General features: G+C 37.6%; 2 protein-coding genes across 2 annotated transcripts in view; one reads left to right on the forward strand and one right to left on the reverse strand.

The window, feature by feature from the left end:
- Positions 1 to 14,063, reverse strand: part of Prosbeta6 (proteasome beta6 subunit) — a 36,553-nt gene extending 22,490 nt beyond the window's left edge. Inside the window, exons 1-2 of the mRNA XM_090370356.1 lie at positions 13,838 to 14,063; positions 5,530 to 5,637 (exon numbers count right to left, since the gene is read on the reverse strand). Of these exons, the coding sequence (XP_090226482.1) occupies positions 5,530 to 5,637; positions 13,838 to 13,926 (197 nt within the window). The 5' untranslated portion in view covers positions 13,927 to 14,063. The remainder of the gene's footprint in view (positions 1 to 5,529; positions 5,638 to 13,837) is intronic.
- A 182-nt stretch (positions 14,064 to 14,245) lies between these two features.
- LOC150087773 (U6 snRNA-associated Sm-like protein LSm2) overlaps positions 14,246 to 16,158 on the forward strand; it is a 39,648-nt gene continuing 37,735 nt past the window's right edge. Inside the window, exon 1 of the mRNA XM_090370364.1 lies at positions 14,246 to 14,285. Within this exon, the coding sequence (XP_090226490.1) occupies positions 14,283 to 14,285 (3 nt within the window). The 5' untranslated portion in view covers positions 14,246 to 14,282. The remainder of the gene's footprint in view (positions 14,286 to 16,158) is intronic.

Raw genomic sequence — 16,158 nt, forward strand, 5'->3', positions numbered from 1 at the left:
TTGCACATGGAAGACTGCTACACAAATTGGAGCAGTGTGACATTGGAGGCAAATTGCTGCTATGGATAAAGGGGTGGTTGAGGGGGAGAAGACAGAGAGTGGTAATCAATGGACACAGCTCATCGTGGACTGATGTTATTAGTGGAGTCCCTCAGAGCTCAGTGTTGGGTCCATTATTGTTTTCTGTATTTATAAATGATATTGATGATGGTATATCAGGCTTAATGTCCAAGTTTGCAGACGATACAAAGGTTGGCAGGGTTGTCAAGGACACTACTGACACTATGCTGCTGCAACAGGATCTGGAAAGGTTGAGCAGATGGGCTGAGAGGTGGCAAATGAAGTTTAACATTGACAAATGTAAAGTACTACACATGGGAAACAGCAACCCCAGAGCAACGTATCAACTCTGTGGTACTACACTGACAGTGGTAGAGAATGAAAGGGACTTGGGGGTGGTTGTGCAGGCAGATATGAAGTTCTCTGAGCAGTGTAGACGGGCTGCAAGAGTAGCTCATGGAGTATTGTCAATGATATACAGGAATTTTTCCAGCAGGGATAAGGAGGTGATTATTCCATTGTATAAGGCGATGGTCAGGCCACACCTAGAGTACTGTATACAGGTCTGGAGGCCTCATTTCAAGAAGGATGTAGAGCTGCTGGAACGAGTACAGAGAAGGGCAACAAGATTAGTGAATGGAACAAAGGGGTGCTCTTACGAAGAAAGGCTTAAGTTTTGCAAATTACAGTGTCTGGAGACTAGGCACCAGCGAGGTGATCTGATAGAGGTGTATAAAGCCTTGAATGGTTTAAGTATGCTCAATGCTGATGGGATTCTTCCTCTAGCTCAGAAAAATCACCTGAGAGGGCATAAATTCAAATTGAGGAAAGACAGATGTAGGATAGACGTGCGGAAATTTGCCTTTAGCCAGCGGGTGGTTGGTTGGTGGAACAGACTTCCATCCCTTGTGGTGGAGGTTGATAGCCTAAATAAGTTTAAGGCTCAGCTGGACAGGTATTTTGAACGAACAGAGGGGTGAAGTGGAAGTGGTTTTTTTTTTTTTTTTTTTTTTTTGGCTGATGCTGTATAAGCTTGCTTTCTTGCATCAAATGCCTCTACTAATGCTAATGCTAATGCTATAGGTCCTAATACTTCTCGTGTTTTGTGTTTTCTTAAAAATAAAAAAAAAAGTTAAATTTTTCCCAAGTCCAGTTCTTGAGTTACCCTGTCAAAAAAGCTAACCAGATTAGTTCAACATGATTTTCCCTTTACAAAACCATGCTGAGTGTTCTTCAGAATTCCATTTATATCTAAATGTTCCTGAATTCCACCTTTGATCATTGTCTCCATGATTATCCCTACTACTGAAGTTAGACAACTAACTGGCCAGTAATTTCCCACTTCATTCTTAGAACCGCTCTTATGGTTTGGAGATACATTGGCACTTTTCCAATCGAACGGAATGGGATGATCTGTGGAATAAAGGATGAAATTCTGTATTCCACACTTCACTTTAAAAGCTTGTTCTTTATCTTAACCTTGGTTTTCCAATAAATGTGCTAAGGCAATTCAAGAGAAAAATACAAGAATATTGCATATCGTAATTTGCTTGTATATAAATCTCCAGCTTCATTTTCTGTCTACACCAAAGCTTGTAACAATAGTAAAGCAATTATTAATCAACCCAAACTAGATTTCAAACACACGAAAAGTAGAAAACTTGGCTTCTTGTCCAAATAGTAGTTGACAATTCTGATCTCTTGCCAAAGTCATTGGCTGCAACCTTTGCCCATCTCTGTCAAAACCAGATGGTACTATTGCCACTTCAGCCAAAGATAAAGATGACCTGCTAGCATCCTATTTTTCTTCCAACCCATGTATTAATGATCTTGGTAAACCACCTCCCACCATTCCCAGTACACTCCACTCAATGCCTCCTGTGGTCTTCCATTAAAAGGACTCTTGATGCTAAGAAAGCTCCAGGTGCTGATGGTATTTCTCCACTTGTTCTTAAAACCTGTGCTTCTAAACTTACTCCTGTTCTGTCTCTGCTTTTTTTCACTTTTTTATTCCAAAGGTGTTTTCCCTTCTGCTTGGAAATTTGCTGACATCCAGCCAGTTTCCAAAAGTTTGACAAATCCCTCCCATCCAATTATCATCCCATCACTTACTTCGACTCTTTCTAAAGTAATGGAGAAATCACTTAAATGCCAACTCTTAAACTATTTAGAAACCTTCCGTCCGATCAACAATCATCAGCATGGATTCTGTCAGCATCAATCCACTGATCATATTCTGCCTTATGTCACCAATCTATGGACAAATTCAATGGAAAAGTTTGGTGAAACTCAAGCAGTTGCTCATCATTTCAAAGGCTTTTGATCATGTTTGTCATAAAGGTCTTCTAAATAAGCTTTCATCTCATGGTTTGCCAACTGTTTTTTGTAATTGAGTATCCAGTTCTCTCTCTCTCACCACTCACTGTGGGTAATTGTAGATGGCTCTCTGTCTTCTAACTTCTCCACTAATGCTGGTGTTCCCCAAGGTTCAGTTCTTTCATCCACTCTTTTCCTCTTGTATATTAATGACCTTCCATTGACTGGAAAGTCTATCAATAGTTTTGCTGATGATAGCACACTGCCTTCCACTTTCCAGTTTGAGAAACCTCGCCCTGCTCAATCAGATTCAACTTCTCAAATACCCACTACCAATTCCTTAAACGCTGATCTCCAGGTAATTCTCCAGTGGGGCAAAGATAACTTAGTTGATTTCAATGCTTCTAAAACTCGTCCTATATCTTTCAAAAAGGATTTTTGTGTTCCTACGTTTATCTTCGATGACACTGATTTCTATGCAAGATCATATATCTGTATTGGGGATTATGACAACTTCTAATCTCTCTTGGCATTATAAATATTGCTTCCTCTGCATCTAAAAAACTGAATTTCCATTTCACTCTTGGTGTTACTTTTCTTCCAAACAGCTGTTCACTTTGTACAAATCTGAAATCTGCCCTAGCATGGACTATTATTCCCACATCTGGGGCAGTGACCCCCAAACCTTTCTCAGGGTTCTAGATTCCATTTAAAAGAGAGTAGTTAGGTTAATTAATGACTTATCTCTAGCAGAGTTTGTCCACTCTGTCTCATTAGATGTTCTGTTTCTGCTGCATACATTTTCTATAGATACTTCCATGGGCACTGTTCTTCTGAATTGGCTTCTATAATTCCTGCTCTCTCTCTCTCTCTACCCCCCAAAGCAGACCAACCACGTGCTGCAACCAGTCAAAATCCTTTTACTATCCAACTTCAAATTCATAAAACTAACTTTTCTTCTTTTTCATTTATTCATTCAACTTCCATTTTCTGGAAGTTGAACAAATAAAATTAAATGAATGGACCTTCCTTTATATGTATTTCTTGAAAATCACAATCTACAGAAGTTCAAGTCTAATGTCAGCAAGTTTCTTCTTTCATCTTCTCAACCTTCAGCACATGCACAATACTAAGTACTATAGGTTGTGATACCTCTCTTGTTTGGGCTTTTTGTATATAAAAAAAAAAAAAAAAAAAAAATCAAATGCCAACTTAGAAAACTTTCTCTGTCCTTCCTCATCAATGTAATTAAGGAAGATCAGAAACAAAAGGTATCCCTACCCCTAGGAGGCCTTTTTTAGGACTAGCACAGCAGGGGGCTGATTTCCATACAAGGCCACCTACTGTGGTAGTCCTAAAAAACGAACATATATGCCTATCTTCTGCTTCCTATCCTTAAGTATTGGCCCTGTGATCAAAATTTTCTCCAATTTATCAATCCACAAAAACCTTCCATGATGGATGGTATTACTAAAGTCTAGGCATATAATATCAAAGTTTTTGCATCCAAACATTTTATGACCTTGTAGTAATTTCAATAAGATTAATCTGAAAGACCTGCCTTTCAACCCATGCACAGTACTAAGTACTATAGGTTTTGATACCTTTTGTGTTTGGGGTATTCATAAAAAAAAATGCTGCAATCCCCTTAGGATTCCATTAGTATTATGGTAGTCCTGAATTATGTCCTTGCTAGAGAACACAATTCAGGACTACACTGATACAGACTGGAGAGGTTGCATCGAACTCTCAAGTTTACAATTTCTCATTACCTTTTCAGCACCTCCCTTATGGATTGGGAAAACATCAGTGGTTCTCCAGTTCAAGATTAAGATCTAATTATGATCTCATTAACATTACTAATAGTTTGATACACCTGCATGCTACTGTTTTTAAAATATGTTTTTAGTATAATTGGATGTATACTGTTCTCCTTCAGAAACCTTTCTGGAAGACACTTCTCAGAGATAGCTATATCATTAATTTACCAGCAAGCTTTCTCTTTACTGTTTCCTCTGGTTCAAATGCACTTCAATTGTAAATATCGTGCGAAGTATACCTGTTCACATAGCAGATGAGTCAAACAGGTATACCTCACATTATTATCTAGATGGTCCACAATTTTACCAGTACCATTTTTTTTTTTTACAATGGTCTATCTCAAGGGTGGCCAACTTAATTTGTGATGCGATCTTTTTTTCTTCAAAATGTGCCTCAATCTACCATCTCAAGAATTTCATTGCACATGGTTAAAAAAGTTAATCAACACATATTAAAAAACGTTTATAAATTTTATAATTAAATACAATTCAGAATTTTTATTTTAAATTAATACGTATTTAAATTTTTAATTTATGTGAAGTTTGTGTCTTCGTGTCATCTGCCAATCTTTCAAAATCGGGAATATACTATGATAAGGCCAACCGTAAAGAATCTTCTGCATGCAAATCCATAAGAGTACAGCGATTCTTTGTTCGTTTCAAATACAAAAAGGCTGATTCACATAGATATGTCATTTTTTCCCACGCCCAAAATTATTTGAAATTACATGCAAGATTTATAATACTATACTATAAATTGAACAATGCAATTTTAAAAATGGTTCTCGAAAGTACCTTACAATAGAAAAGCAATAATTTTTTGCTACCTATAAATTCATCTAAGTGAAAACTGTGAATTTTTAATAGAGGAAACCAAAGAAAAAGCTTTTCTTGCAAGGTATAATGAGTTTCAGTAAGGTGTATAATGGACAAAGGGGACAAGAGCTAAAAATAAAAAAAAATGGGGCTCCAAATAGCCTACAGTGTTTTTAACTCAGAATGAATTTCAGGTTAAATACTGAACAATAGCTAATGTGGTTTAGCATATGCACTGGTTTCACACAGTTGAGAGAGCTAGATTGTTCAACCTAAGTTAAATGTGCCAGCAAACCAAATTTTGCTCATTTTATAATTGTATCCACATGTGCTCAACAACATCTTTAACAACATGTATAATAAACTGTCACTTAATAACACAAACTTGTTTATAACCAAAAATATCCAATTATATGATAACTTTACTTCACCTAGTGTTGATTTAAGTATAAATTTGTCTTGTCTTTGTTTCTTTTTCCGGAGATAACAATTATAAATAAAAAAATGCAGTACTTACATTTTGTACAGTTTGGATTGGTTTCGAGTGTATATAGAGAATCCAGAACTCAATCTTGTGTCAGAAGCAATGACAGCAAAATCTTCACCAGCTATAGCAACAATACTCCTATAGTAAGTAAAAACACAAATTACAGAGAGTAATGTGTCAGACTTTTCATGTAACAACTAACAGAAATAAATTTTTGCTTACTTTCTTTATGACCAGTCAGAAGAGTTTTTCACTGTAACTGTTTCATTGCAATATACAAGTACAACAGTTAAAACAAGTCACACTGTTACAATGTAGTAGTAGCAGTGGTAGTAGTAATGAAGCATGTGATGCAAGAAAGCAAGCTTATAAAAAAGCATCAGCCCCCCCCCCTCCCCCCGCAAAAAAACCCATTTCACTCATCCATTTCCTCTAAATGTTTTCCAGTTCCTCCTTGAACTTATTTAAGCTATCAATTTCCACAACGACAGATAGAAGTTTGTTCCAGCAATCAACTACCCATTGGCAAAAGGCAAATTTCTGCACATCTATATTATAACTGTCTTTCCTCAAATTGAATTTATGCCCCTCAGGTTCGCAATCTGAGTAAGAGAAAAAATCACATCATAATTGAGCCTGCTCAACCCATTCAAGGTCTTATATACCTCAATCTGATCACCTTGTGTGTGCCTAACGAAGAGACATTGCAATTTGCAGAACTTAAGCCTTTCTTGGTAAGACCACCCTATTGTTTCCCTTCTCTGTACTCGATAAAGCAACTCTGCATCTTTCCTAAAATGAGGCGTCCAGACCTATATGCAGTACTCAAGGCATTGCCTGATCATTGCCTTATACAAAAGGATGATCATCTCCTTTTCCCTACTAGAAAAATTCCTGTATATCACTGACAATGCCCCATGACCTGCTCTGGCACACTGTCTGCACTGCTCAGAAAATTTCATATCTGACTGCACAATTACTCCCAGGTCTTTTTCATTTTCTATCACCATATCACAACAAGTACCACATAGTTGATACATTTCTCTGGGGTTACTTCAACCCATATGCAGTACTTTATATTTGTCAATGTTAAAAGAGTGGGAGAAAACACAGGATGGTAATCAATGGGCCCTTCTCTTTGTGGACTAATGTTATTAGTGGAGTTCCACAGGTTTCAGTGTTGGGCCCACTGTTGTTTTGTATATTTATCAATGATATTGATGAAGGTATATCAGGCTTAGTGTCGAAGTTTGCAGTGATACAAAGTTGGCAGGGTTGTTAATGACAGTAATGGCAGTGTGCTACTGCAATGGGATCTAGAAAATTTGGGCAAATGGGCTGAGAAGTGGCAACTGAAGTTTAACATTGACAAATGCAAAGTACTGCATATGGATAGAAGTAACCCCAGAGGAACATACCAACTGTGTGGTACTACACTTAGGGTGGTAGAAAAGGAAAAAGACCTGGGAGTAATTGTGCAGTCAGGTATGAAATTTTCTGAGCAATGCAGACAGGCTGCAAGAATAGGTCATGGGGTTTTGTCAATGATATACAGCAATTTTGCTAGCAGGGAAAATGAGGTGATTATCCCTTTGTATAAGGCAATGGTCAGGACATTCCTTGAGTACTGCATACAGGCCTGGAGGCCTCACTTTAGGAAGGATGTAGATTTACTTGAGCGTGTACAGATTAGGGCAACAAGATTGGTGAGGGGAATGAAGGGATCCTCTTAACCAAGAGAGGCTTAAGTTCTGCAAATTGCAGTGGTTGGAGACTAGGCACCTGTGGGGTGATCTGATTGAGGTGTATAAGGCCTTGAATGGGTTGAGTATGCTGAATTCTGATGGGATTTTTCCATTTGCTCACATTATGAACCTAAGGGGGCATAAATTCCAATTGAGGAAAAATAGTTGCAGAATAGATGTGCAGAAATTTGCCTTTAGCCAGCAGGTGGTTAATTGCTGGAACAAACTTCCATCTGTCATGGAAGTTGATAGCTTAAATAAATTCAAGGAGGAACTGGACAAACATTTAGAGGGAATGGTTGTGTGAAATTTTTTTTGGCTGATGCTACATAAGCTCATACGCTTGCTTTCTTGTATCACATGCCTCTATTACTAGTTCTGCCTGTCATGGGTCAAGTTCACCTACACTTTATAGTATTCTTTAATTTTAATAACCCTTCCAGCCACAGTGTGCATTTTATATCATGCTATACTGATAACGGAATGCTTGACGAAGTGAAAAATACAAATTTTGTTATCAAAAAAGGCAATCATGACATTTGCTTTTCAAACATAACAATAATGACTTCCCCCTCCCTGCCACTTTTCATTATATAACAGTATTAATATTAAGATGGAAATCAATGCAAAGAACCAAAGCTTATGTAGAATCTGTTGTTCAGAAAAAAAAAAAAAAAAAAAAAATTGTCTTCCTAGTTTTATATATTATCTGCTTCTCTCAAATATTTATCTATTATCTTTATTTCTATGTACCCTTGCTTGGGTACATAGGAAGACTACTGTACAAATATGCCCGTATCATTAATTTTTCTCAACCCTTTTAAGGCCATAAATGATTCATTTAGATTGCCATGTAGATGCCCAGTTTTCAAACTTCATACCTTGAAGAACTGGAACCTCACTGATCTCCTCCATACCCTTTCAAGCAAGTCAATATTTCTTCTAATATGCAGTCTCCATACCTATATACAGTATTCAAGATGTGGCTTGACAAAAAAAGAATTTGTACAATGGGATAATTACTTCTTTATTGGAAAAGTTTCACTGACAGAACCCAATGTGCTGTCCTAGAAGTCCTCCTGTGTTGCTAATAAATCTGTCTGATTATTATAAGCACCTAGATGATCTTTACTGCTAATTGTTACTCCTTATTTCACATATATATACAATTACAATTCAGAAATCACTGAATTGTGACCACTCCATCCGTAATGAACTATGCTAAGTAGCTTGCAGTATAAAAAGCCAAAAAACCTTCATACACTACAGCAGTGGTAATTTGCATCTGGTTGTGCAAGTCAAAGTGATAAAAAAGCAGTTAGCATTAGCATTAGTAGAGGCATTTGATGCAAGAAAGCAAGCTTATGCAGCATCAGCCCAAAAAAAAAAAAAAAAAAAACCCACTTCCACTTCACCCCTCTATTCGTTCAAAATACCTGTCCAGCTGAGCCTTAAACTTATTTAGGCTATCAACCTCCACCACAAGGGATGGAAGTCTGTTCCACCAACCAACCACCTGTTGGCTAAAGGCAAATTTCCGCACGTCTATCCTACATCTGTCTTTCCTCAATTTGAATTTATGCCCTCTCAGGTGATTTTCCTGAGCTAGAGGAAGAATCCCATCAGCATTGAGCATGCTTAAACCATTCAAGGCTTTATACACCTCTATCAGATCACCTCGCTGGTGCCTAGTCTCCAAACACTGTAATTTGCAAAACTTAAGCCTTTCTTCGTAAGAGCACCCCTTTGTTCCATTCACTAATCTTGTTGCCCTTCTCTGTACTCGTTCCAGCAGCTCTACATCCTTCTTGAAATGAGGCCTCCAGACCTGTATACAGTGCTCTAGGTGTGGCCTGACCATCGCCTTATACAATGGAATAATCACCTCCTTATCCCTGCTGGAAAAATTCCTGTATATCATTGACAATACTCCATGAGCTACTCTTGCAGCCCGTCTGCACTGCTCAGAGAACTTCATATCTGCCTGCACAACCACCCCCAAGTCCCTTTCATTCTCTACCACTGTCAGTGTAGTACCACAGAGTTGATACGTTGCTCTGGGGTTGCTGTTTCCCATGTGTAGTACTTTACATTACCTTACCTGTAGTACCTTACAGTTATGGGATAACTGTAAGGTACTACAGGTACTACATTACCTGTAGTACCTTACAGTTATGGGATATAGTAAAGATATTGAGTTTCAAAAGAACTTGATTGTAGGAGCTTGTGCATCAGGTGATTCTGTATCGAAAACAGCATGTCTTGTCAGTTGCTCACAGCACATTGTGTTTAAGGTGTTTTTTTTTTTTTTTTTTGGTAGTTGTTGGCGCATAGGCTTCTGTGGCCATAATGCACCTCCCAAGGTTTTTTTGGCAGTACTTTGATCCAAGCCCGAGGAGGGAATCGAACCCGTGACCTTTGGGTTGCCAGGCAGGTACTTTACCCACCCGGCTAGCCCGGTCGGCTGTTTAAGGTGTACAAAAAATAGTGTTGTATAGGTCAAAACACCTCCTGCCGACAGAACTACAGGCATACCTCGAATAACGAATAGGATGCGTTCCACGAAATTACTTCGTTAAGCGAAACTTCGTTTTCAGAGGTAAAAATACTATGGCCAGAATAGGGATACGTTCCTACGTAAAGAAAATGAAAAGCTTTTTTTTCGAACAAAGAAAAGTTTTATTAAATAAACATTCAACTTACATACAAAGTGAAATCACATTTTAAAATATGAGTCTAAAGTTGATTGCTTATGCTTTTTTTCTCTTTCATTTAACAATTGCCTATACGGAGTTATTGCATTTAACACTGATCGCTTAACAATAAAACTTCTTCCTAAATCAGGATCATTTTCACTAAAAAAGTTTAAACGTTTTCAATGTCATTTAAGCAGCTTTTTAAATCTTTGTTTGTTAACACTTTTTCGGCAGGAACTTCTTTAACTTCGTCTTCATTATCTTTGTCTTCGTTGCTAACAAGGTTTTCTAAATCTTCCACTGAAAAACCATCATCTTCTGCATTCAATAAATTTCTAACATCCTCTTCATCGACATTTTCGAAACCTATTGATTGAGCCATCTGGATAACTTCATTTCTAATTTCTTGGATGCTATTTTCTTCTTCTAGTACAACTTCTGGCCATATTTTGCGCCACACTCCATTTAAGCATTTCTTAGTGACTTCTTTCCAAGAACTATCAATGTTTTCAATTGCCTTTTTAATGGTGTAGTTTTTCCAAAAAGTTTTAACTGTCATTTCCTCTTTATCCTCTAGTTCAGTTAAATTGCTTAATGTTCGACGCAGATAATAAGCTTTAAATGGTGCTATCACTCCCTGATCCAATGGTTGAATCAGAGAAGTTGTGTTTGCTGGAAGAAACACAACTTTGACAGGAATGCATGTGTCCAACGTGTTAAGATCAGTAGGATGTCCCGGAGCATTGGCTAACAACAAAAGAGCTTTTTCTTCAAAGTTGTTTTTTTGACAATACCGTTTTACTTCAGGACAAAGGTGGTTAACAAACCAATCAGTAAATAACTCCTTGGTAACCCACGCTTTTCTATTTGCTTTCCATATTACAGGTAAATTCATTTTTATGTTACCTTTTAACGCCCTCGGATTTTCTGAATGGTAAACTAATAACAATTTTAATTTATAATCGCCAGAGGCATTTGATCGAAAGAGTAACATTAAACGGTCTTTAGCTGCTTTGAACCCAGCAGCTGGTTTTTCTTCAATAGAAATGAAACTTTTTGTTGGTAGCCGTTTCCAGAACAAACCGCTTTCGTCAACACTGAACACCAAATTTGGTGGAAATTTTTCACGTTCAATTATTTCCTTTAGTTTTTCTGAAAACTTATTTGCGGCTTCTCCTGTTAATTTTACACTATGAACCCTGGCCCGTTTTTTAAATTTCTCGAACCAACCACGAGAAGCCCAAAAGGTTTCCGTAATTTCGTCAGTTTGTTTAGATTTCAGGTGATTAAACTGGAATATTTTTTTTATGTTAAATAGGGCTTGAAATTGCGGACTTCGTTATATCGAAGCTTCGTTATCAGAGGTAACGTTAACCGAGGTATGCCTGTATAAAAGATTGCACAAGATGGATTTCATGGTGAGTGAAGGATGCATGCAGTAAATTGTAAAGGCTCAGCAGCAGGTCACAGTGTGCAACAGCTGACATCCAATACAATATGGGAAATGCATGAACATCCCAAATGACACTGCACCACACATTCAAGCATGAGATTCTACAGCAGACGATCTAAGAGACAGCCTCTCCTGATAATCATTGACAGTGACTGCCATGGTGTCAACAACACACTGGTTGGACAAGAGGACTGGAAACAAGTGTGCTGGTAGATGAGTCCAAATATCTGGTGCAACATGCCAACAGATGTCTTCATGTATGGCACAAGCAACATGAGTCCATGGATCCATCATGCATGGTGCCCACTATAGGCAGGTGGCAGTGGTTGCTTAATATGGAGCATGTTTTTCTGGCAAGTACTAGGACCCCTGGTGTGTAGGTTGTTTGTTTGTTATTTGGTTTTTAGGAGCATTAGCAACTAAGGCCATATTGCTCCGGGATATGCGGTGGTCATTCCCTGACCTTTCCGCATCCTCCGTATTTGGTGGTGACGGGCTTGAACCCCGGTCTAATCAAGAAGCGTGCGCTATGCACTGCTGCTCCTTCCCACCTGGCTATGGAGGCGCCATGGTGCGTAGGACCAACATTTCACTGGTGAGGTCTAGCAGCAGCTCTTAGAAGACACATGCATCTTGCCATGTTGCATTCTTTTCCAGACAGAAATGGGGTCTTCTAAGATGTTTAACTGCTCTGACATTTCTTACAGTTTCATTAGTTTAACTGCTCTGACATTTCTTACAGTTTCATAAGAAATTTGGAAAATTACAATTGTCATATTTTATACAGCCCACTTTTCCTGGCCATCTTCTCATGGCTTAAATATAGGAAAGCGAAACTAAATTCTTACAGGGCCTGCTTCAGTGGGTGCTTTTCGATCTGTTCTCCTTGGCGGCTGGAAAAAAAGTGGCCCTTCATGAAGGTGGGAATAAAGGGTTGCTGAGCGGGGCCAATTACTGGAAGTACGAGTTAACAGTTGTCCATTGAATCTTATCTTATCTTGGCATGAGTTTTTTTCAGCATTGGCAAAGATGCTGTTTAAGGAACCTACACCAAAGTATTTGAACAGGGCTAGAGCTCTGTATAAAATTTCCAAAAATAAAAAATCAGTATTACTATGAATCAATTTAATATTAGCTCTTCCATTATGGTTTTTTTTTTTTTTTTTTTGTAGTTGTTGGCGCATAGGCTTTTGTGGCCATAATGCACCTCCCAAGTTTTTTGCAGTAGTAGTAGTAGTGGCATTTGATGCAAGAAAGCAAGTGTAAGAGCTTATGCAGCATCAGCCAAAAAAAAAAAAAAAAAAAAATCACACCATTCCCTCCAAATGCCTGTCCAGTTCCTCCTTAAATTTATTCAACCTATCAACTTCCACAACGCCAGATGGAAGTTTGTTCCAGCAATTAACAACCCGCTGGCTAAAGGCAAATTTCCACACATCTAATCTACATCTGTCTTTTCTTAATTTGAATTTATGCCCCCTTAGGTTCGTAATCTGAACAAGTGGAAGGATCCCATCAGAATTCAGCGTGCTGAACCCATTCAAAGCCTTATACACCTCAATCAGATCACCGCGCAGGTGCCTAGTCTCCAACCAGTACTTTGATCCAAGCCCAAGGCGGGAGTCGAACCCGCGACCTTTGGGTTGCCAGGCAGGCACTTGACCCACCCGTCTAGCCCGGTCGGCTCTTCCATTATGTGTGACATTAAAGAGCAAAACAAAAAAATTTGAAAGAGCCAAAGGTTGTTTTTGTTTTATTGTTAATTTTGTCTCTCTATTTTACAGTTATGTATTTTCACCATTTCATTGGTTAGTGTAGTGCAAAGGCAACTAAGACCACTGGGTTCCTGTATACTGTCTGTAACAGTGTACACTACTCATTTGTCTGCATGCAAAAAACCTGACTTTCTGGGACATAAAATATGCAACCCTTGTCTGAGACCAGATAAATATGCCACATTAAGGAAAAGTTGATAATGAGATAGAATTTAAACCCTGGTCTTTTCCACATAGTGTGGATGGATGACAATTTTGTATTTTACAGCCATTACTTTATATAATAAAATAATGGCTTCAGTTCATTATATAAAATAATGGCTGGAAAACACAAAAGGGTACGCTTACCAAGAAAGACTTCAGTTTTGCAATTTAACCACCTGCGAAGAGACCTGACTGGAGTGTTTTTTTGGATTACGTTGAGCATAATTGCAAAAGGACGATTTTAGGATGGCTGTGCGAAAATTTGCTTTCAGCCAGAGAATGAGTCTTGGAACAAATTTCTATCTGATGTTATGAAGAAGGGAAATTTGTTAAAGGGGATGTACAGAATTTTTTTTTTTTTTTTTTTTACTTGCTGATCTGTACAAGCTTGCTTCTTTGCATCATTTGCCATTACTATCACTAAAACTATTTTGAAAACAAAAAAAAAAAATAATAATAACATACCCTCCGTTGTCTGCATATGGGCTAAAATATGCTTGTTTAGGTCTTCCAACAGATGAAATGCCTAGTTCGTGCCGTAGGGCTACTTCCATGTCTCACTTTATGAATAAAATTAACTAATACTTTTAACACTAATCTGCTTCTCTTACGAACTTCAGCGATTGAAGAAAATTCCCTAGACACAAAACCTAATCTCAGTTTGGTTTCAGCTCCACGAGTAGCAAAGTCATGCTCGTATGGCACAAAATTTGTTCTCTTATATAATTAAATTTTCATTTAAGCTCCTAATTCGGATTAAAAAAATTATAGTAATATTATTGTTTCATTATTAATTTAAAAATAGATTATTAGAGTTTAAATATAATATTTGTTTAAATTACGAAACTGTTCTTACGAAAATTACAGAAATATGTCGTAAGTCGTTGTTGTGCGTTTGAATACCGGCACTATGGTAAGAGCTAAATCGACGAATGACTTAGAAAAAATTATGGTTTTCTTGTATTACTTTTATGTTTTTTAAGTTATGCCTGGAGAAATTTCATGGTTTCTTTTAAAAATATTTGGTTTCAAAACACGTAGGAATTGCTAGCCATTGATTACTATTTATTTTGAAATGTTTTGTTTTTGACTAAACTTCATGTCCCACATTTCGACTTACTGTCCCACGAAATATCTCGTTTAAAATTAATTTCCGTCATATTTGGTATAGTCCACATTGTAATGAGTGTAACTTCATAACACAAAACCTAATTCGACATTTAGTACAGAGAATGTACAACTTTATTACACAAAACCTAATTCGACATTTAGTACAGAGAATGTACAACTTTATTACACAAAACCTAATTCGACATTTAGTACAGAGAATGTACAACTTTATTACACAAAACCATTGTAACTTTTAATGCAGCGATATAATGGTTGGTCACTCGTGGTAGCCAGGACACTCAGTTCCTGGGTACGAGAATTAGTTTTGGAAAAGGATAGCAAGGGGGAGGGAGTTTCACATTGCCTCGACGGAAACCTAACCCTTTTATTAGAATTTGGGACCCATTTCATCATTCTTCTCTTTCTTGGTGATTCCTTTCTACTTCTGTCTCTCTCTCTCTCTCTCACGCAGGGTAACTCGTGAATTTTTTTTGGCTGGTGCAGCAAAAGCCTCAGGCTTCCTTGCACCATATGACTAATAATAATTTCAGTTATACTTGTAGCAGCTGCATTGCACCTCCACTCTCCCCTGATGACCTACACATTTTGATATCTATTGAGTGGTTTTAAATGATAAAATTCATATTTTAATTCGTATAATTTTTCGTTTCATTCATGTACAGATCCAAGTATGTAATAAACTGTGGTGACATTTTTTAAAACTGTCATGTTTATCGCATTCAGTACATAATCAGTTTAAGAAATTTTATACTGTTTTTATGCTATTTATACTATGTGTATTCCCTTTTTTTGCATTTTTTGTTTTCTTTTGCATTTAAGATAATATATGACAAACAGTTGTTACAAAGAGTTTTGTTTCTTTCAGATTGCTCTGAAGTATAGTAATTTTGCCATAATGGTATTAGCAGGGCCGTGCAAATGGGGGGGGATGCACTGGATGTGCCACACCAGGGCCTCCAATCTAAGAGGGCCGCAATCGAGGGATCATAGAAATTGAAATGTTTTTAAAAAAAATTAGTAGATAAAATAATACAATCTTGATAAGCATTTTGGAGCCTTAAAATAATAGTTAAAAAGTTTTTGTTTTTATTTTTTAACAATAATTTAATTCATTAAAACTTTTGCGGACCTTTGTCAATTAATAAAATAATTTTAAAAATATTCTGCGTCACTTTTTTGTTATTAATTACACCAATGAGCCAAAACATTATGACCAGCGAGTCATTATGCAAATCGAAGCAACTGCATGTGAACTACGGCATGGGTTGGGACACAGTATAAAAAACACATGATACTGATGTTAATCAGGATTACTCTTGCTCTTCAGATGGGAAAGGCAGCAGACTTAAGTGAGTTTGACAAAGGCCAAATTGTAATGGCCAGACGACTGGGTCAGAGCATATCCGAAATGGCATGGCTGGTGGGATGTTTACAGTTAGCCGTAGTTAGTACCTACTGAAAGTGGTCCGAGGAGGGAAAACCCACAAACCACCGGCGAAGTATTGGACGACCACCGCTCATCGATGCTCGAGGTGAGCAAAGGCTCTCCTGGATGGTATGTGGCAACAGTTGGGTGACTGTGGTGCACCTCGCCGGTAATTGGAACGCTGGTGATGGGCATAATGTGTCACAACACACAGTACATCAAACCCTGC

This window comes from Mastigoproctus giganteus, chromosome 3, assembly GCF_048544385.1.
Source record: "Mastigoproctus giganteus isolate SK-2022 chromosome 3, ASM4854438v1, whole genome shotgun sequence".
Taxonomy (NCBI): Eukaryota; Metazoa; Arthropoda; class Arachnida; order Uropygi; family Thelyphonidae; genus Mastigoproctus; species Mastigoproctus giganteus.